Here is a 22687-nt window from a genome sequence, read left to right on the forward strand (position 1 = left end):
TTATCACAGATTCTGTGATCCAGAACCTAATAGTTTTCATTCAACAGGAAAGCTGGAAACCTGAGACTCCTACATGGTGATGGAGATACAGATTTCTTACTGTATCTAGCACAGACAGACAGTCATAACACATACACGTTTTCTTGCTGAATCAAAACTTCTTACTGTGTACGAACTCCTGAATTGTATGTGTAATACAGCACACAGAAAATATTAAGTAGTGCTTTATTAGACAAACATAATATTTTTTTTTAATTCTTGTCTTTGTAACCTAATAAAAACATTATTAAAATCTAAGAGTTCTTCCAGACTTGGTACCATTAAGTGATCTTCCCTTCAGAGACAGAACCAAATATCCCTAATTCTTAGAATAGCGGTTAGCAGGTATTACTCTACACATTTTACAGATGGAAGTGACCTGCCCAAGGCCACAGATGACACAGCAGTGTCAGAATCAGGTTTACAGCTCAGAAGATCTGGAGCACAGACACCCAGTGCACAACAGAGCTGAAAAGCAGCTTCATGCTGGCACAGTAAGACAGCAATCCTGAAAATCTGCAGCAGCTCACCTACAGGTAGCTTTTTAAGTACCTCTGTGGTATGCTGTAATCTGTTGTGTAATGCAGTTATATACCATCAAGGCTGTAGACTACGCAACTACAATCCATAAAAAAAACCCCAACACTGTCACAGGTGGATTTCTATATGGAATTGTGGGTTTTTTTACAAAATTCCAAGATGCGTTGAAATGCCTTAAACAAAAAGATTAAATAAGCCTGGAAGTGGAGACAGGTCACCTCACGAAAGTTTATTGTTAATGGTAATAAAAAATTTTGTTCCTGTAAGATGCTATTGTGCCAACAATAACAACAGCACAGATTATCTTTACTACTCACTTTGACTACATTATCTCCTGACTGCCCATTGTTGCGTAAACAGTCAAGGCAGATAGCAATCTGTGGGTCACTCCTGTGATAGTCTTTATCTTCTTCATTTTCATCACACTCTTCATCTACTTTGGGTTTATCAGCTTTTGGGCTTTCATCTGTAAAATATGAAGATCATATTATTTAACTGCAAAATAACTGAAAGTCACAGCAGCAACAAACACATATTTAAAGTAATACTTCATTTTCAAGACCGTCTTTTTTCTTCAAATTAATTTTATACAATTTTATTTCACTGCATTCTTAAATTGATCAATTTACAAATCTCTGAAAACGCAGTTTTACTATTGAAATTTTAATGTAACATGCAAAAAACAATTTCTACGTGACAAAAAATAATTAGGCGAATGGACCACTAATGTTAACAGCTGCCTACTTCTGTTTGTGTCCAGAAAACCCTGCGATTGAGCATGCATCAAGACCACTCAATCATGTGAACCTACTCTGTGGTGTGGCAGTTCACTGTCAAAAAACACTGCTTATAAATAAAGAGTACAATAACTAATTCCAACATTTGTATATCAAAGTAACATGGGAAATCAACTCATATTAACTGTCTGTCACAATAACCCAACAGAGACAAGTTCCTGAAATGTTATCACGAAGTAAACTAAGGGAAGATAAAACTTAACTTCCATCCAATTTTGACCTGGTCTAAGTAATGTCATTGTAAAAACTCCAGGTGTCTCCCTCCAGGATTTTGTAACTAAATAGCCATATACATACTTATTCCCCTCTAAAACCCAAAAATGTTAAGAAAAGAGGAATGGTCCTGATAGTATATGTGACCATAAAGGGTATGCGTGCTCTGCCAAAAACTATGTTATCTCTCTTCACTGATGCTGTTACGTGTTCTATTGATTCCTGGTTTAAAAGTCTAACTTTTTGCAAAAGGCACCACCTCCTACAGTTTTCACAAGTTTAGCACAGTTGAACACACAAATGCTAAGACTAGCAAGTACATCTAGATAAGTCCGTAACGTATGTAAATAATAACCATATAATGAACTATTAAAGTGGAGTACTTTTCACAATTTGGAATACAGTGTACAATAACCCTATTATATACATTTGGTTTTTTCTGCATCCCCAACTTATTTATCTTGATTTAAAACAAAGGCTGCTCTCTGTTGGAATAAAACATTATCACAAGTAACTTGAATAAGCTACTTTTGCATTTCCTGAAAAACTTTCAAATTAAATTCTGCTGTTTTCCTACACTTACCACAAACTTTTAAAGTAATTTAGAAGATTTGAGAAGGTAGAATGAAAACTTCAACAAATATCAAGCTATGCCTAAGTTTCTAGACACAGTTAGTTAATTTTGTTCACTTTTAAGTATTCAAGATGAGTTTGCTCATCATCGCTTTTCTTTCTTTACAATTTTGAAGTATTTTATAACTATAGAAGATTTGTCCATAAGTCCCTACTAGCTATTGACACATTTAGTCGATTGTGTATCATACATGCATTTTGTTCCTATCACCTTGCTATGAACAGAATTTATAGTATCAAACTACAGACTTTTTTTTTTCCTTTTTGTGAAAGTCCAGGAAGAAAACTCTTTTAATCAAGCAGGTGCAGTTTACCTGTCACAGGCATTTGCCTGAGGAGTCTGCCTATGATTTACAGACTCTTTGGCAACGCAAACACATCCACAACTTTCAACAGTTAAGACTGCTGAGTAATGGAGGAAGACTTAGTATGCAGTTTGAAAAGTTTTGAAAGGCAAACTAACTACAGAACTAGGGAAATTAGCAAATTTCCAATCACCAAATCATTCCAGAAACAGTACACGTACAAAAAAGTTAGCATCTTTCAAGTATTCTGATAGAAATTCAAATGCTCCTCCATGTAACTGACACCAGACTATTTACTAAAAAATCCTTGTAGATAGTAGAATTAATGATGTTTTTACAGGCAGCCTCCAGAATCAATGTGATGGTCCATTAGAGGCATGTTATTAAAGTTCAATATGATAGAAGTTAAAAAAGAAAAAAAAAATTAATCTCACCAAAATGGAGTCTGTGTTCTCCAAGTCAGAAGTATCAAGCCAAGAATAGAAGACACAAAGAACAAAACAACCACCCACGCACCTCCACCTCTCTTTCCTTAAGGCGTAAATTGGTGTCTCTTTTTTTTTTCCCCCCTTATCCCTCTTGCAAACCTTGGCAATTGTTTACTTTCTGTGCTTTTCTCAGATATTCAATGTAAAACTGATCCCCAGAGAGTTGAGTCAATGTAAAGTTGTTTGCCCTCTTCCTTCTCCAGCTCAGACTGGAGTGGGTCAATAAAGATTTTTTTCTCTGTATCACAGTATGTTTCCTATCATCACCCATCAATCCTCTCCAGTAACCACTCTTCTAGTGGAGCCACCAATGCCTGAGACACACTTTGTTGTGTGGGGTTTTTTTCCTCCTCATATATGAAAATTGTAAGTCCCAGGACTTTTTTACAGATCTTGGATGCTACGGCCGGGAACTGTGCTGTGACCTGTGGTGCAGGACATAACTGGTGGACTCTTTTAAACTAGACTGACTATGTGATTGCAGGGCACAATATTGACAACTGAAACAGTCCCTTCTTACTGAAATGATTCCCACAAAATAATTTATTCTCAGACAAGATTCTAAATGATTGTTTATGGCAGAAAATAGTTTAAATGCTTATAACTTGTCTCAGTGAGTTGTCTGACTTTCAAATGGTTTGTAAAGCCAAATTTTCATAGCCCAAGGATATAGTCGCTATAGGCACTAACAGAGCTGGATACAGTTGTAGTTACTTAAAAGTATATTTTGAGAGTTAGAGCCTTCCTCTGATTCACAAAACAATCCAGTCACTCAGTAACTGATCTCTATTAGATTTACCATTAAATTATGGGAAAAAGGTAAGAACCAGAACAATAATTTGGTTAAAAGTAAGTCACATTCTACAAATTTGCAAAGTGTATGTTATTTTTTTCTATCTACATATACAGCAGAAAATAATTTTCTAAATGGTCACAAATGTCTATAAAAGTATTTTCTAAGTATTTTTAAAACTGAATAAGTATATGCTACATGGTATGCTGTAGTAAACTAATATAATATCACCTAAACTGTCCTGTGGTTCTTCGTTTTAATTAAATAACAGAGAAGAACTTTGTCCCTTATAATGGACGCTAAACGCAAATCAGCAAAACTAGTGAGAAAGAAAATGAAATGTTATGAAGTTGAAAAGAATATATTATAAACAATTGAGTACAGAAGAGTATTGCAAGACATTTACATGACAGTGACCCTTTACTAAAAAAAGTGATTTCTTTAGCTCAGCAGAGCCTTTCAAAAATTATTAAACATGCCCAAATCAAATAGGCTATGGTATCAAAACCTTGATGTCAAATTAAAGGGGCATAAAAACAGCTGGATGTAGGCCTCACGTACCACCTCAATACTGAGCTTTCAAAGGTCATTGGTCAGCTACTGAGAAAAGAGAAGAGAGGGGAGCGCGCGAGAGGAGAGAGAGAAAGAGAGAGAGCGCGCGGAGCAGAGGGCGCGAGCAGAGGGCGCGGAGTGAGAGGAGAGAAAAGAAAACAGCAGCATTTTGGTATCTGTATAAAACAATTGTTTAGCATGTGTGGAAAACTGTTTTACTACTTGTCATAACTAATTCTTGACAAACTCCTACTTAACAGCTGGTCAAATTCAGTAACAGAAAATAATCTGTAAAAAACCTCAAGTAGTTCTGCATCTTGCTGTATTAAGAAAATTAAGAATTAAAGTACAAAATTGCGTGAGTGTTGAAAGTGAGAGCTTAGGGAAATGCAAATGAAAAATAATGGTAAAACAGTTAGTGTTTGTGAAACTGGTTAATAGATATGCAGCAGTACATGAAGGCCCAGACTACATTTACATAGATTCATTAAGAGTTTCTGTAGTATCTTTGTATTCAGTAAAACAATGTACACGCATAAGTGTTCCAAGAAACAGAGCTTAATGAGCAATGTTACTTAACATACAGATGAGAGGAAAAAAAAATCATTACCTTGTCCATTTTCTTGAGGTTTGTTTTTCTTCCAAAATTCGATCTCTCGCTGCAGTTCCTCTAGTTAACATCAAAGAATAGTAATGTGAATTTTTCAATCACTACCACAGGTATATAATTAGAAATAGCCGCATACCCAAACAGGTACCCAAAACCAAATGAGAAACTTACGTTCTCGAAGTCCAGGCACCAGCTTAAATATAATTTCCTCCAGAGTGTTATCCAGCCTTTCAAAGGGAAAAAATACATTTCATACTAAATAGAAACTAGCATTTTAAATATTTTAGCGTTTAAATAACAAAAACTTTTGAATAATAAAATGAATTGCCAGTTTCTGAATAATGCATTTTGCAAAACCCAATTGATTTTAGCTTGAGAGACAACATGCATGAAAGCCTACCTCAACCACTTCTTGAATGGATTTCTTTTATAAATAACCAAGGAATTTATTTTTTAATGTATAAAGAGAAAAATGAAGCCAAACAGAAAACACATTATAATCTAAAATTTTCATTGTTTTAATTTGTGTTACATACAAACAATTGTGCTACTAAAAGGAACAAACAGGAAAACTAGTATCCAATTTAAAGGTCCAGGTCATGACTAGTAAGAACAAAAATATAAACTCCAGTAGCATATTAAGCGTTCAAGTGCTTTGGTAATAAGGCTGTTATGAAAAACCGAACAGACTATTCCCTACTCATTACAACACAGACAAACCAGTCTTGGCAGGATAAAGAAGACCACAGAGCATCCATGCTGCTCTGGCTAGACAGTTCTCAGTACCCAACATAATTCATTTAAACTATTTAAATCTGCCATGAGTTTGTTGACCAGACGGCAGTATGCAGCACAGGCATGTCCTCTGATATCCTGATATTAGTGCCAGAAATAGCTATTACAGTCCCTTCCAGAGGATGCAGCGCATTTGCCTTTGTTGCTGAAGCTAAAATATTTTTCTTCACTTTTCTCTAAATTTTGTCTATTCTCCTACGCATTTAATTTATCATCCGCTTTCTAATTCTACCCCCTCTCCCTCTCTCACTCAATCTTCGCTTTCCTCTGTCTCTAATTCTGTTTCCTTTTCTGTTCTCTCCTCTGCCCTCTCTACACCTTGAACAGTAACTCCCACTGTCCACAGCCTAAACAAAAACCCACGACAAAACAAAGAACTAAGTAATAGGGCCAGAGAAATTAAGTGCCTTGAGATTCAGTCAGAAGCTAGAACACAAAAATTGCCTTTGGTATATTTTTAATTGGCTTAATTTTTCATCTCAATAATGATATATATCTCTCTATATACATACATATTTGCATATATACAGACATGTACGTGTACATGTTAATAATATACTATAGGCCTGTTACTAAAAGCCATTTTAATAGATAAGAAGATAATTGTTATAATAGATATATAAGAATTCCAGGTTCTCTTCTTTACAAGATTTGTATTTGTAATTGAAGGTTTACAATTAGATCTATTACCCAATCACCTTGTTCTGAGACTAGTTCCCTCTGTTATCCGTCAGTTCAGTGGAGGGAGTCATACCATAAGAACATTCATGTTTAAGTTATAGCCATGATCAATTTTTTAATTGCTGCTTCTTATAAGGACAGAAAGAAAAAAAAAAAATCTTCAGCAAGTGAAACAGACCTCCCATAAAACACAGAAGCATAAAGAATACTTTCTTACAGATCAGAAGGAAACCAAAATCATGGGATATCTGAGCACTTAGCTTCTGATAGATGACAATATACATCCACCTTTCCAAACAGTATGTTATCTCTTTCAGCCCCTCCTATCAACATCTAATGCAAGTAGATGGTACTGCTTTCTATGAAGTTCCCACTGGGAGCTTGGGAACCTGTCTTGGAAATGGAATTCATCTCACATTGTAAGAAAGCTCCAATCTTCATAACTTACTCACTAAGAGAAAAGAAATAAGTACTTCAAAAGAGAACATCATTACTTTAATTCAAAATCCCACTAATTATTCTTCAGGATGGTGTAATACATGCTGGTTTTTCTACATTTATTTTGAAAATTCCAACTTAACACTTTCTAATTTCTTCAATGGCCCAAACCAAAAGTCACTGGTAATGCCAACACAGCAAGAAAACCAGTACACTTAGCAAATTTACAATGCTAGCAGCAAGAACTGGCTTCATACTCCAGTCAATGACTATTTTCTTTCTCAAACTAATGAAAAAGAGCTGTTTTGTCCTTATGAAGCATAAATACTAATCACCACTTTTAAAAATTCAGAAAAAATAGCACTTACCTGATCTTTAAGTAAAGGGAAACTAAACTTAAACTATATGCAAAAAAATAAGAAACTATAAAAAGATTCCCAATTACAGATGCATTTTACTTAATAGTGTTCCTCTTATCCAAGCCTATGAGCACTCCAACAAAGATTTGCATTTCTGAGACTTGCATCAAACCCGTTTCAAAATGAAACTACTTGACATAACTACAAAGTTGGTCTCAGCCATTTGATACGACACTTCCTGTTAACACTGACACAATAACATTGATATTTTAGATACACTTCTTTCCACCCCACCATCTTCTAGCCTCCAAATCAGAACATACAAAGAAAAGAAATAAGCATTTGTCACCTTCATATAGGTTCTTTTTTCATGTCTTCTATAACATTGAATGAGCCAGAAGATCAAAGCTACTTGCTGATAACTGCTAATTATCTGAAGGTAAATGAAGACTATCACTCAGGAAAACTTGCACCCAAAGCAGCGTGTTATCAAGAAAAAAACAGAAGGCTGCCTTCATGGTATAACCAGTGCAGGCCCTATTGAATACTGATGATACAGAATTCTGCTAAATCAAGAAGAAAGGGAATTCTAGAATTTAACACTCTTCCTAGATTTTCATTTTAGAGCTCAATGTTGAATTTCAGACTTAGGCTTGTAGTTTCAACAGACCCTAAGTGCTGCCAACTAGAAGAAAGACAGCTAAAAAACTCACATAGTTATGAAGTTATCCAGAATTGAGTTCATAAAGTAGTTTCTGAAGTTTACCTCAAAGATCTCAGTTAAAAATACTATCTAGAGTCTTCAACACTGTTTCTCAGAAAATGACTGCATTCTTGAGCAATGATGGGGCTGGTCTCTACAGTGAGAGTATAAGACGTGTATTAATTTATGCAGGCAACATCCAAAAAAGATTACACTGCTCATGTGCTCATCTGATTATTAGTTTAGCAAATGTTTAAAACTGTTTCATAAAATACAACCAGCAAACTACTAGCTATATGCAGTTTGTTGGCAAATAAACCCAACGACTCTAAAAGAAGTTTCAGGCAATAATTGCAGAGAAAATAGCTCTTCCCACACTTCTGGCTTGTGGTCTCAACTTTTCTGACCCTTCTGTCATTTCCTGCTTAAAGCATAGTATTCATTTACTAAACATCTACTAGATGTTTCAGCAAATGCATTTTTCAGCTCTATGAAATGGTCCTGTCAGAATAAAAGAAATACTTCTAAAATGCTTTTGTTTTCAGCTTATTAGTAGCCTTATGCACTTTGTACAGCATTTTCTGTTATGGCTGACACAGCGCCTCAGACACTGATAGGAGATCAGAAAAATCGGTACAGTATGGTAAACACCTACATAAACCCTTTCAACCCTACCCTTCTGAAAAACATTCAGATGATAAAGACAAGGTAATAACACCCTTTAGACTTGCCAAATTTAATCTCTCACCTATTCTCTTGGTACAAACTGAAGCATGGGAATTGCTATGCACACACACCAGTCACAAATCAAAGCAAAATATGACAAATTTTAGCAAACACAGTGGCATTAGGAAATAATACCAACCCCAGTAAATTCCAGATGTAAATATTTATTCTAACATGAATGTAAGAATACTTCTTCCTAAGTTCACAACAGTATTACAAACTATTTAATATTGGGGGGGTGAGGGGTGGAGGGAGCATTGGGAGTGAGGGCAGAGAGTGGCTTTTTAGGAAAACATGAAGGTCTTCCACTTATGATGATATTTCTTGATTTTGCTGTCCTACGCTTGTATGATGGCTATCAGCTGTGTTTCAACATTAATAGCAGTAAAAGATAATCCAGAATTTCAAGGAAAATAATTGTTTAAAAAAAGATGTGTTATTGTAATATACAAAACGCAAATTCTCAAGAAAGGATATTTTTAATGCCAAAACTTCCTTTCATGAGTGTCTTTTCATTAATCTGACAGCAGATTTCAATTCAGAATGGTAGATCTACACCCTGTAAAACATTCAGTTACTTGCATGATTCATTTTCTACATTGCTCTTAGATGAAAAAAAGTTGCATGCAGTTTGGAATGCCCTAACTCGTTTGAAAGAAGAAATTCTAGAATTTCATTTCATGCAAAGAATAAAAGGCATCTGGTTCATTTATTTGTTTAATAAAGGTATTAAAATATTTATTTTAATTTGTGCAATATACCCTGTCTTTCTGTGTCTTTCGCTTATCTTTCCTCCTTTTGTCATATCTGAAAAAAACCTCGATTTACATATTATCGGGAGACAAAAAATTGACAGAATCTATGGTCAAGAACAGTTGATATATTAATCGTATTACACAAGATGTATTATAAAAGATGTATTATACAAATAAGCAAAAACAATAATTCCCTTTCAGGATGAAAATATTAAGATTTTTTTTTTTTTTTTTTGTTCTTCCATTTCAGCAAACGTTGTGCAATGTCATCTTACCTTAACATTTCTAGTGGATTGGTCTCATGCACTTGGTTGCCACACCTGGGACAGTCATTGCTGTCTTCAAAGTGTTGAACAATACAAGTCTTACAAACTGAGGGACAGAAAAAAAAAAAAAAGAAAAAAACAACTTAGGCTAAGATCTAAATAACATTGCTTGAACATGACCTAATGATACCAGCTAACTACTCCATGCATCAAAGATAAGAGTATTATTTTAAAGCAAATGATTACAAGGATTCTTATCCACTTCTTGTTCCTCAAAGCCACAGCTCGTTCTGCTCTGCCAAGACACCGAGTTCAGCAGCACAGGTTAGACAAGTGCTGCTTTAGGGTACACAATATTTTTACTACTTAGAATTCTCCCAGCATCATAAAATGCAAACCCCATACCAGGTAGCACATGGAAAGAGTAGGTTCTGAGAAAATGAGTGCTGGGGAGCTCTAGCCCAATGGTGTTGCTGGCAATTCAAAATACTGTTGTAAATACTTATTGTAAGAGAAAACTTCTCAGAAATTGTACACAGGTTCAAAATGACTGTTTCCCTTTTGATGTAGCACCTTCAAAGGCAATGACAGAACTTACAGTACACGTTTAATACCTGAATCTTATAATGAAAAATCAGGATCATGACCATGACAAGTATAAATAAACCCAAAACAACAACAATGCGAATTTAAAATTCAATAAACTGAAATTAAACAAGGTGCTACACTAACATTGCTTTCAAATGATTAATTGCAGACTGTAGATTTTACTGCCATTAATAAGAAGACAGAAGCCTGCTATTATTATATCGTTACAACATTCTGGATGGAGGTAAACTCTATCCTCTGTTTATTATTACTTCACCTAAACTGAAATGAGAACTGCAAATTCATCAGTAAATGGACTGAAAAAATAAATGGACTGCTGCAACTGCAACATGCTTTCTGCTGAAACACTGTCATTTCTTTCATCAATTACCTAAAGAACTAAGAGTACCTCTAAACAAGCTGGTAAATCCTAATTATATGACAATCTTTAAAGAACCTCGAAATTCCTTTAACAAATGTCACCTAACAAGCAAAGCCTTGGTATGCTCAGAAGGGTTACTACAAATCAGCTGATGCTGATAATGTACAGACATTAAACCTCCACAGAGGTGTTCTTTCCAAGTGCTTTAAAACACTAACTTAAGGACACTAACTTCATAGTTTTGGTTGAAATTACATTGAACTTCTCCATTTGAGTCTAATGGACAGACTTCAGAGCGCTCTGGCTGGCTCTTGGCACTCTTCCCAAGCTAAATGGCTCTAGCAGTGCTGGATGCAGGGCTGATTTCTGATGATCTGGTAAAATCAGCTCAGGAAGCCCACAAGTCCTGCCAAGCAAGCCTACTAAGTGAGGGACAGTGCTGTCCTCTGCACGTGGGGACTCCAATACAGCCGAGAACACTGATGCTATGAGAGCACCATTTCAGCCCTCAAAATATGAGATCATATTTTCTTAACCTCAAGTTGTGAGGTATTTAGCGCTGGCACACAGATGCAAGAACCTGTAATCATAGAACTCTTCTTATATCACAGATCTTTTGCAATTTGTTAAATTACTAGACTTAATTGATCTTTGCACATGTATTCCCTAACACTTCCACAGGGTAAGAAGTCTAGTACAGAGCAGCAAATGGGATGTTCTGTACCTATATTTCTTCACTTTTCTATATACTTTTCATAACTAATACTCCTAAAACTAAACATTTTGCTACTACACTTAAAGAATACAAAGAATTTCATCACTCACATGGAAGCCCTCATGCCAGCCCAACAGAGTATTTAGGAATATGCTTAATTTAAAGCACAAGCCCAAATAACTTTTAAAATATATGTAGTTAGGATTTACCTAATCTCTCCTCATTAATATGGCTGAGAATCTCCTCTAGAACTGAAAATAACACAAGTTATCCTTGAAATTGAAAGGATATGAAGATTCTCCGCTCAAAGCTTTTCTCAAGACGTAGTGTCTGCACACGTTCAACCCAGGGGCAAACATCACAAGGCGGAATTCTTCAGTTGATCAGTAGCTCCTCAGCCACCCCAGCTCTCATAACTATCTGAACTATCTTTCCTTCTGCCATCTGCCTGAAGTACAAACAAGCACAGGGAGCAACTGAAGGCATAGCTCAGTTCCTTCATGAATCAAAACACAGCATATACACACAATTATATAAATAGGGAAGAGGCACAGTAAAATACATTCAAAAATCACCTCTCCAAGAGTATCAATCCCCGTTCTCTTTTTTTAAACTAATGCACGAGCTGGATAAGGGTTAGAGCTTTCTGATTTCAACTAGCTACGCCAAGATTAAATAGATGTGGGATTTTTTTCATGTTTTCACCTATATCTATTATAGACATTTTTAACTGTGTTGTTTGCTTTAGATATCAGGATTATTTTTCTTGTAAGATTTTAGAGTAAATACCTAAGAACACAACATTGCTCACCAAAAGGTGTAATGACTCTGCTCTGCAGCGCTTCCTTTAAATGAATATCCTGATTCTAAGCACAACTTCCAGCACCTTCAAAGGTAACAGAGTGTACCCTCATTTCAGGAACACAGCCGTGGAGTCGAAGGGGTGTTGTATAGTAACACGTAATAAACAAAACGCCCTCTCACCTGTAGCTAGGTAAGAGGGTGCATGCTTAGTCCCCTGAGGTCAGGAAGCGTCACAAGTGGGTCTCAAGAGTCACAGATGAAGAAGGAGCATCACTTTCCCAAAGTTGTACTTTTTGAACAGGCATTATCATAAGACATAATGCTCTTGAGAACATGTACTAATGAACAAATAGAAATCCTACGGGTGTCCAGACCTGAAATACTTAAGCAGCCATCAACACCATTCAAGTCCATAGATAGAACTTGATCAGCTGGCCAAACAACATAATGTAATATTCTCCAAAAATGTTCTTGTTTGTCTTCAATCTCTAATTACGGTACCTTTATTTTTTAATGCTACCAGTAGTCCTGAAGACTGCCTCAAAAAAATGGCTCCAGCTAAATCACAAGAATGCCTTGTCATTTGAATTGAAAAAAACCCAACAGCTAATGTGAAATTCTGTTCATGAGAAAGCTAGGATGAAGTGAGGTTTTCTTTCTGAAATAGGCCATCCTGGTACCATGTCATTCATTTATCTTCCTCTTCTTGATAAGTAAAAAATGAGCCAATCATAAAAAGGTCCTACTCGAAACACATGACAGGAAAATCAAAACAGAAGACAATGTGGCACAAAACCATGATGGAGAAGGATCTTTAATTGAGAGCAATATGTATTGTAATCGCTGTAAAAAACTAAAAATATTTCAAAGAGAAGACTATATGCAGACATAGTGGCTAAACTGCATTTACATTTATTTATTTAAGCAACCCAGAGATTTTTAGAAAGAAGATAGCCTAGAAAAGGAAATATTGTGATGAATGGAAGTAGTTAACATTGCTGAAAATTGGTCTTCCCTATTCATTATTGGAGGTGATGTCTTCTTCCTATTTATAAAAAAAAAAATCAGGACATTTTTGGGGCATGATTTTTCTATGAAGTAGAGAGCATCAAAGCAATTAAATGTAGAGACACCAGGTCTGCCTGAAGTAAATCAAAGGACTAAATAGGATTAACCTATTAAATCTGATGTCAGATATAGTAAAAATCTGGAACAAGAGCCCTAGAATAATTTACTGGATGACTTCAACGAGAATGAAAATAACCATATTCTGCCCAAGCTTCTCAAGGAATCTGTGAAATATGCTACTGTCAATTTAGCTCTTCAGCTGCAGCACCTGATATCTCATAATTCTGGTATCTATATTGTGCTGAAGGTGGAGATGATACACTACTTCTGTCAGGAGAAAGCACACAGATTAGTGGCAGGTGATGACAATACTGATGGGAACTGCAAGGTTAAGAATCATTTGCTATCTAAGAAATTCCATGAGTTGGAAAACCTCAATTTAAAGAGTGTGTGCATGGGAAAGACTAAGAAGCTAGTATGACAATGAAATCGTGAAGTCTAACACAGTTATGAATAATGGCCATATGGAAATTCAGCTGAAATCACTGAGGTAAGTAACATAACGGTTTGGTTTACTCTAGACCTTTTCTGACTTCACAGAAACTGAGCTTAGGGATAACTCTTTTTCAATGGAGAAGTGCAAGTGAGATGGAGTTACTCTTCTGCTAAATCCTACAATAAAGCAAGCAGTTGGTCTTTTTTTTTTTTTTTTTTTTTTTTTTGGTAAGCCTCCTGTCAGGCAGAAAGATCAGCATCTCTATGGAGCAAGTCTTTCTAACTCGACATGAATTTTAAATGATTGACAAATAATTTAATAAATGGACAAAAATGGTATAGATATAATTGCTATTGGTCAATATTAAATTTGGAACTGATAAGCCTAACCCTTAACTTTCTCTTATTTGGGAAATTTTTAGCAATGGAGACTAAGAGGATTAGCACAAAAATTCTTCAAAAGCATTACCAGTGGTTTCCTATCAATACCAGAGCGCTTTCTTTTTTTTTTTTTTTTTTTTTTTTCTGTAAGCAATTAGTACTAGCCTCCTTCAGAAAGCATTTCCCTGTGTTTTAAGAAAGCTATGTCTGAAATTCATTGAAGAGAATTTAATTCCCTTCACTTGCTCTTGGGATCTCTGCTCCATTCACGTTAGAGAAATTCTCGAAGTCTGTGATGAGATGACACAGATCTGACTGCTTTGAAAAGGACTCACCGATTTGTCTTATAAAGATACTTTAAACTTGGCTTTGCTAGACTGTTTGTTTATTTTCCAGACTAAAACCAAATAGGACAAATCTGAGCTGTGGCTTTTGTTTACACCTAGAAGAAATTTCAAATTTCTACTGTTCAGAAGAACTCTATGCCACAGGATAGATAACTAACACACTTATTTAAAATCAGATGATTGACTCCCAAATACTAAACACTGCTAAACATAAAGCCTGCTAAGATCCATGATAATGTAACTGGAAGAAATATTTATAATACAAACCAATCTATGGAAAGGAACTGAATTCTTCAGTCTGAATATATTTATGTGCTCTCTTTATACCTTTTTTTGAGAGAAGATGACACCCCTGGAAGCCATGTGTGGTCCAAGAAAGGGACTAACGATTAATGAAGACTCAATCTCCAGCATAAGAGAGGTCTCTGAGCAGAGTACGTACAGAAAAAAACATCATAAGGAATCAAGAATCTTAAGCCAGTTCCATATAGATGTATTCCCTACCCCAACAAACATACAGATCTGGATGAAGTCTTTGTGCAGCCAGCTCAAATCACAAGGTCTTCTTACAGTCTTCTTATACCATGAAAAACACTTGAAATTGTAAATCAACACTGTAGTAATCTAAGACTACTTTTCCTTTTTCTCATGTAAAGCTATGGTGCTATGAGGATTTGCCTGTCAAAATGAAATGTGATTTATCGATAGCAATGTAAAAGTAAAAAATACACATAAATTCTAGCTCTCAAGAATAATGAGCTGATAGGTGATACTCCTATAGTAGGAGTAGGATCATCAACCAGTATTTTCAGATGTGATAGGTATAATCATCCCCTGTTATTCTCAATATAAAACGGAACATTTTTCAAAGCCTATCACTTGGAAGTTTCAGGGAACAGGATGAAGTCTAAGTATTGGGTGAAAAGGGTACGGAAAAAAGGGAATCTTTAAACACAATTAATTTATGGGCAAAGCATGAACACAGGCTAGGCGATAAGTGGACTGAAAGCAGCCCTGTGGAGAAGGACTTCGGCGTGCTGGTGGATAAAAAGCTGGACAGGAGCTGGCAACATGCGCTCGCAGCCCAGAAAGCCAACCGTATCCTGGGCTGCATCAAGAGAAGCGTGGTCAGCAGGTCAAGGGAGGTGATTCTGCCCCTGTACTCCGCTCTGGTGAGACCCCACCTGCAGTGCTGCATCCAGCTCTGGGGCTCCCAGCACAAGACAAATATGGACCTGCTCGAGTGGGTCCAGAGGAGGGCCACAAATATGATCAGGGGGCTGAAACATCTCCTCAGTGAGAACAGGCTGAGAGAGTTGGGGTTGTTCAGCCTGGAGAAGAGAAGGCTCCGGGGAGACCTTATAGAGGCCTTCCAGTACTTCAAAGGGGCCTACAGGAAAGGTGTGTCGGGGGGTGCTCTTTATCAGAGAGTGTAGTGATAGGACGAGGGGTAATGGTTTCAACTGAAAGGGGAGATTTAGATTAGGTATTAGAAAGAAATTCTTCACTGTGAGGGTGGTGAGACACTGGAACAGGTCGCCCAGAGAAGCTTGGATGCCCCCTCCCTGGCAGTGTTCAAGGCCAGGTTGGATGGGGCTTTGAGCAACCTGGTCTAGTGGAAGGTGTCCCTGCCATGGCAGGGGGGTTGGAACTAGATGATCTTTAAGGTCCCTCACAACCCAAACCATTCTAAGACATGATTCTATGACATACTTGGTTCACCACCTTGGAGGATGGGGACAGGACCCAACCCAAAAAACCTTTAATGCTTCCAGTAGATTAAGAAAACGACATGGTTTCACTTGGTTTACTGTAGGTCACAGTGCGGCAGCAAACAGGCAAAAGAAAACAGCTCAACCAAAATGTACACAGTTTGCAGAATTTTGAGGTATGTGCTACACATGCCAGTGAAATGAGGACCTGAATTTCATGGTTGTACTATGACACTTCAGATAAGCCACAATAAAAGTTAAACTCACATAAGATGATCTACTACAGCTGATAAAAGTACTTGTGTGACATATGCTAATTGGCTGGCAACCATAACATACTATACAATGCTACATTTTCCAATACAAATATACTGGTTCACACATTCTTTCAGATCTTTGTAATCAGCTGAAAAATACAGATACAATGTCAGGACTGTGCTGTATGTTATCTTAAGCAAACAAAATAAGTACATATCTTATGCATATCTACAGACCTAATTTTTCGATGGGAAGACTCTTCCTAGGTTATTTTTTAAGTGCTGATTAACAAGGTATCTAAATAAAACTTCTAATTACATTTTTTAAACAAAATATTCTACAAGAGAAATTTTAATTAGCTAATTGTGGGACAAATCCTTTGTCAGAACTCATCCTTTGAATTCTTCCAAGGATCTCCTCTCTCAAAGTTAATCACTCTTTGATCCAGTGAGCAAAAGAGGGACACAGGATACACACAGCTAGTGGAACATCAAACCCATCTCAGTGATAGCACAGAGATGTAACAAGTAATTTGGCATGTTTAATGAAGTATTTAATTAGCTATCTTAAACCTGCTTTAAAAGCACCTACTTTTACGGAAAGTGTCTGCATAAAAACAGGACAGAAAACTTTAATATACTTAACTACCCTTCTCAGAAACTATACATGTGAGACTACTCCACTGTTAATTACAATTACCAGACACAGCCAGGCTGGATTCCCTTATGTTAAAAGGGAGAGATCATTTTAATACGTTGTGATCAAGAAAGGCTTTTTGGGTTGAAATCATCTATTTCAAAACAAGACAGATCTGCTAACCTTTTAGACTGGCTACATGCCATTGACAAGCTTCTGCAGGAGAAGGAGAATGAAAGCAGCTCAGCTTGCTTGTCTGAAAGTGGGAAATTTTGCTGCAGTAAAGCTCTTTTGGAATCTCCTAGTGAGAGCATACATTTTTAGCAAAATCTGAAAACCACTCTGGTTACAAGATTATTAGTTCAATATTGAAAATTACATCTCTGGTCATTTTCCTGCATGGAAGGACAATTCTGGAAGTTCCTAGACTGCACTGGTTGACAATTTAAGGCAAATACCAGAGAGACCAACTAGGAGTAATGCACCACTTGATCTACTGTTCATAAACAAGGAAAAACTGGTGATGAATACAGCCGCAGATGGCAGCTTGCCTTGCAGTGACCACAGGATGACTGAGTTCAGCATCTCGAGGAAGGATATAAAGTTAAACAGCAGAGCTAGGATTCTGAACTTCAGGAGATGGGACTTCAGTTTGTTTAAGCAACTGCTAGTCAGATTTCCCAAGGAGGATATCATTAGAAAGAAAGGTACTTAGGAGAGCTGGCTGGGGTTTTTTAAAGAAAATTTATTTAGAACCTCAAGAGCTAACCAGCCCATTGTACAGTGAATTTTGTCAGAAAAACTGCTTAGTGCACAGAACTGCTTGGTGCAAAAGCTTCCTAATTATTATGCAAAAATGGAGCATATTAGAAGCAGAAACAAGGATGGGGAACAAAAGGGTATAAAATCATTGCTCTGGCACTTAGGGACAAAATTAGCAAGGGCAAAGACCAGCCATAGCTAAAACTGATTAGGGACATAAGGGGATTCTGCAAGTAGGCTAGAAGCTGAAGGAAGTTCAGCCAAAATGTGGGTCTGTTAAAGAAAGAGGGAAATCACCTAGGAATAGATCATATAGAAAGAAGTACTCAATATCTTTTTTGCCTTGGTCTTCACAGGCTGAGCCTGATCCCCAGTCTCCAGGCACACCAGCATGATTTGGGAAGGAGAGGGATGACCAGCAGCCAGGGAGCAGCAGGTTAGGGTCTACTGAGAAAAGCTGGATGTATTCAAATCTATAGACCAGGTAGGATTCACTAAGCTGAAAGCTTATCACCGTAATCGGTGATTATGGGAGGTGCCCAGTGACTGGAAAAGGGTTGTGTGTTATGCCCACCTTTAAGAAAGATGGGAAGGGTGACTTGGGTAACTGTAGATAAACAGTCTCCCCTCGCTCTCTGGAAAGATGGCAAATCACATCATGTCCCTTGGAACCAATTTACAACTATGTGAGGGACAAAAACGTAATCGGGAATAGGCAATATTGATTTACCAAAATCAAAACATGGTTGAGGCTAGTAGGCGATCTACCAACAGCCTATACCATTTGAATAGCAGTTACAGGAGTGACGGAGCCCAGCTCTCCTTGGTAGTGGCAAGTAGTATCACAAGGAGCAATGGTCACAAGCTGATGTTTGGCACAGCATTCAGAAAAACTTCTTCACTAGGTAGATAGCGTAGCACTTGAAATGGTTATTGAGAGAGGCTGTGGAGACCCTATGCTTGGAAATTCACAACTCAACTACAGAGCCATGGCTTGCCGTGGTGTAGCGTGGTGACTAACCCGCTCATGCACGAAGCTGGCCTAGACAATATCCAGATGTCCCTTCCAGCCAACACTTCTACGATAGCATAAACAGTCTGGTACCTTCTAAGACACCAAAGAAAGTTCCCAATATTTTCCAAGTTTTGTAAGTGCACACTGTACTAAACAATGGAGCAACTCAGGAGACAGATGATGGGACATACCCTTTAGCTCACATGTAGCCTGCTTCAACCAGTAGTTCTTAAACATCCTTGACAACTGCGTAAAAGACTAGGAAAAAAAGGTCTCGGTCTATACGACAAAATCAAACAAGAAACGAAGTACTGAATTTGCAGTAATACAAGCATTTCCTTCCCAACAGAGATAGGAAAGTTTGTATTGCTGCTGCCCAAGGTGCACTTATCCTTCCCAGTAAACGGTGGAGTTGTCTGTCCAACATTTCCAAAAATCCCATCAGAAACATCTCTTATTAAAAAGGCACATATTTCTCAGAGCAGAACTTTACTACTTAAAATTTTTCAGCAACATAGAAGATGTGAATTAACTGCTAACTGATTCGGTTATTACTGATCACATTAGTTCCTCTACGGTCACTGGAGAATACCTATGTCAATACATGCTTTTCATCTTATCCAGAGTAATATGTTGTACTCCCAGTATCTAATGAATTTATGCCGCTTCTTAAACCGTTAATATCTGCAGATTTTGATCTGTTTGTCTGATTTGTTTTGAATTACAGCAATTAGCAGTACAAGACAAATACCAAAGGACAGGTAAAATCACTGCATTTTGTGGTAAGTATTTGGATATATCTGAAGAACCATACCGGCACTTCAAAAAAAAAAAAAAAGTTGAACTATTTTCTAAAAGCCAAACCGTAAAATAATTTGTCAGAGTAACTCCCTGAATTCTGTCACATATAGATCACCTTTTCCTCTACAGACATAAGACTTCCTTATCACCACTTGTTTTTCATTTTCCTTTCCATCACTGTAAGCTTCAAGTTTTGGCAAGTAAACTTTGCTTTAAAGAAACACCACCTTCTTTCCTGTGATTCTACTTAATGACCCAAACACATGGCAGCTTTTCTGTGAGGAAACCTGTGCAACTATATGGCAGCTTAGTAAAATTCACATGGGCTCATCTGGGGGCTAGGCAGTAACAGAGCTCTCTCAGTGAACAGCTCTCAATCTACAAGTGAACAAAAGAAACAGATGCTGCTGAGAAAAAAACGCTCCTTCTGCCATTATTGTTTTGTAATGGGAGTGAAAGTAAATAAATTAGCTAAACAGAAAGATACCAAAATAAAATTTTTTTTTTCAAAGTCTGAGCTGATTTCTGATGCAATTTTTCCCCCCACCCCAACCGTTTAAAAGTTACTACTGTTCATTATACTTCAACCATAAAAAAATTAAGTAATGTTGGAATTTTTCCATTTTTCTTTAAAGGGAAAGATAATTCAATAATAGCTAACATGTCTCTCTCCCTCCTGTTTTATTTAAGGTTCTCACATGGACACTTGGCTTAACTTCTCTACTCCTGAACTTAAATTCCTTTAACAAGTAACCCAAAACAGAAGACTAATACCACAAAACATACTATAATCTTTAGCTGATACTAGACTTGGAAAAAGACAGTTCAACATAATTTTTTCTTAAAAGCTAAACTAAAAATAGTATTATTATAATGGTAAACAGTATTATCTTTGTACTATGAACAACATACAGGAACGATATGTTTTAATTTTCTATGTGCTTGATATACTAGAGACATAACACCATAATGTAAAAACCAACAGCAAAGACAACAACTGCGAGAACAACACTGTGCAAAAATAACAGGAAATGCTCAGACAAGGCTTTTAACTGATATTTATCAAAGGTTTAAAATGCAAAATCTACCAGAAAACATATAGTTCCCCCTACTCTTCCTTTAGAAGAATTCAGATTTTATTTGAGAAGATGCCAAATTCTCAAGAAGGTCTAGGGAAACTATCTTCCATTCAGGAATAAACACAAAAAAAATTAAGCTTATAAGTACCTCAGCTTGTGGAAGTAAGATGACTGAGTTTGATAGAACTATTCATACGTTTAATATAATTCACAAATACCAACGTTTTAGAAGTATTGGAAGCACAAGACAACCCAAATAATTTTTCCTGAGTCAGTTTCATTCAAAGAGATCTGCTCCCTAACAAGTATTTTGTCAACTTTCAAGCATTTCCATGCACTATGCCATGGAACGCATTACAGTGAGATGTGAGCCAGTACGGACCAAACTGGCATATCCAACATGCACAGTGCCAACACATATATTGGCTTAAGTTTCAAAAGCATAGTTATATTATCAAAATACCACACCTGACCCAACGATCTTACTGGTGATCAGCCAGGCCATAGTGGTACATGTTTGGTGCTAGAGTCGGCACAATCACCACTATCTTGGGGGAAAGAAAAGGGGTATCTTTACTCTACAGGTGTTAAGAAGAGTCAGCACGCCCTCGAGACGGCAGACCAGTGTCTAGGACACCCCACAAGAGACTGCATAGCATTTCACACAACACTTCAGAAGTAAACAAAAGCCAGCACAGAGATCATATTGAACACATAACACTTAAAGGAAGTATCAGCTATGAAGGAGGGAATATTTTGCAAAGTACTACTTACAGGTATGGAGGCACTCAGTCACTGTAGTTGGCTTGATGAGATAGCCTTTACAGATATAGCAGGTGATATGAGGATTGAAATCTTTCACCAAGTGCTTCCTCTGAGTAGCCATTCGTGGGGTGGGAAATGCTGGCAGAGCGCTGGGGGCCAGAGGAGCACGTCTGAGAGGCTTCGATGCCCGCGGTTCACGAGAGCTGCGGCGCTGCTCTGGGCAACTGGACTTCTCCAGGCATTTGCTCTTAATTCTGGAGGTCTCACAGGGACATGGCTCATACCTCCTGCTCCTGCGCCAGGCGAGTCATTTTCCTACCTGTAACACACGTGGAAAGAGAGAGGTGCGTAAGCCTGGCATCACAGTGGCGACGCCCCGGAGGACAAGTGTCGCCATGAACTCGGCAGCGGCACCCGGGTTACTATTTACATAACAGCAGGCGTCCTCTCGGCAGCCGCGGTCCGAGACAGCGCCCCCGCCCCCGCCCGGCTCCGGCCTCCGGCCGGACAAGTTGCCGGGCGCCGCGGGGTGGCGGTGACAGGTGCTGGGGCCGCCGGCCGGCCCCGGCGGGGTCCGCGGCCGCCCCGCCGCCCACCCCCGCCCGCAAGGCCTCGGAGGGCCTCGCGGGGAGGAGCCCGCCCCAGAGCCGCGGCAGCCCGTCGGCTGGAGAGGGCGGCGGGCGGGCTCCCCCCGGCCGCTCGCCCGACTCCGGTCCCTCCCCCCCCGCACCTGCAGCGCCTCCCGCCCCCGCCTCGGTCCCCCGCGTACCTGGCGCAGCCCAGCGGCCTCGGGCAGGCGGCCGCCCAGCGAAAGAGAAAGGGAAACGGCGTGCGCCTCCCACCCCCTCCGAGCCCTCCCTCCTTCCCTCCCCGCCAGGCCGCCGCGGCCGGTCCCGGGGCGGGCGGGACGGGCGCGCAGGCGCTGCTCCCCGGCCGAGCCCTGCTGCGCCGCGGCCCGCAGCGCCGCTCCGGGGCGGGAGCCGCCGGGAGCCCCTGAGCGGCCCCGCCGCCCGGGCACCGGGGATCAGAGGGGGGTGGCCGCGGAGGTGAGGTGGAGGGCAGGCGGGAGCGGGAGGGGCGGCGCTGCCGGGCGCAGGTAAGCGCAGGAGCGGCCGCAGCGCAGCCCGCGGTCCCAGCCCGCTCCCCGCGGCACGTCCCTCGCTCCGCACACCGCTTCTTAAAAATA

At 38.7% G+C, this 22687-nt stretch overlaps 1 protein-coding gene across 2 annotated transcripts in view; it reads right to left on the reverse strand.

The window, feature by feature from the left end:
- The window catches only part of PCGF5 (polycomb group ring finger 5), a 29669-nt gene extending 7361 nt beyond the window's left edge, over nt 1-22308 (reverse strand). For both annotated transcript variants that reach the window (XM_086466636.1, XM_086466635.1), the window contains exons 1-6: nt 22271-22308; nt 21511-21820; nt 9703-9799; nt 5142-5197; nt 4971-5030; nt 897-1045 (exon numbers count right to left, since the gene is read on the reverse strand). In XM_086466636.1, coding sequence (XP_086322762.1) covers nt 897-1045; nt 4971-5030; nt 5142-5197; nt 9703-9799; nt 21511-21622 — 474 coding nt within the window. In that variant the 5' untranslated portion in view covers nt 21623-21820; nt 22271-22308. The remainder of the gene's footprint in view (nt 1-896; nt 1046-4970; nt 5031-5141; nt 5198-9702; nt 9800-21510; nt 21821-22270) is intronic.
- Between the last annotated feature and the right edge of the window lie 379 nt (nt 22309-22687).

The sequence above is a fragment of the Leptosomus discolor genome, chromosome 6 (assembly GCF_034619465.1).
Source record: "Leptosomus discolor isolate bLepDis1 chromosome 6, bLepDis1.hap2, whole genome shotgun sequence".
Classification (NCBI taxonomy): domain Eukaryota; kingdom Metazoa; phylum Chordata; class Aves; order Leptosomiformes; family Leptosomidae; genus Leptosomus; species Leptosomus discolor.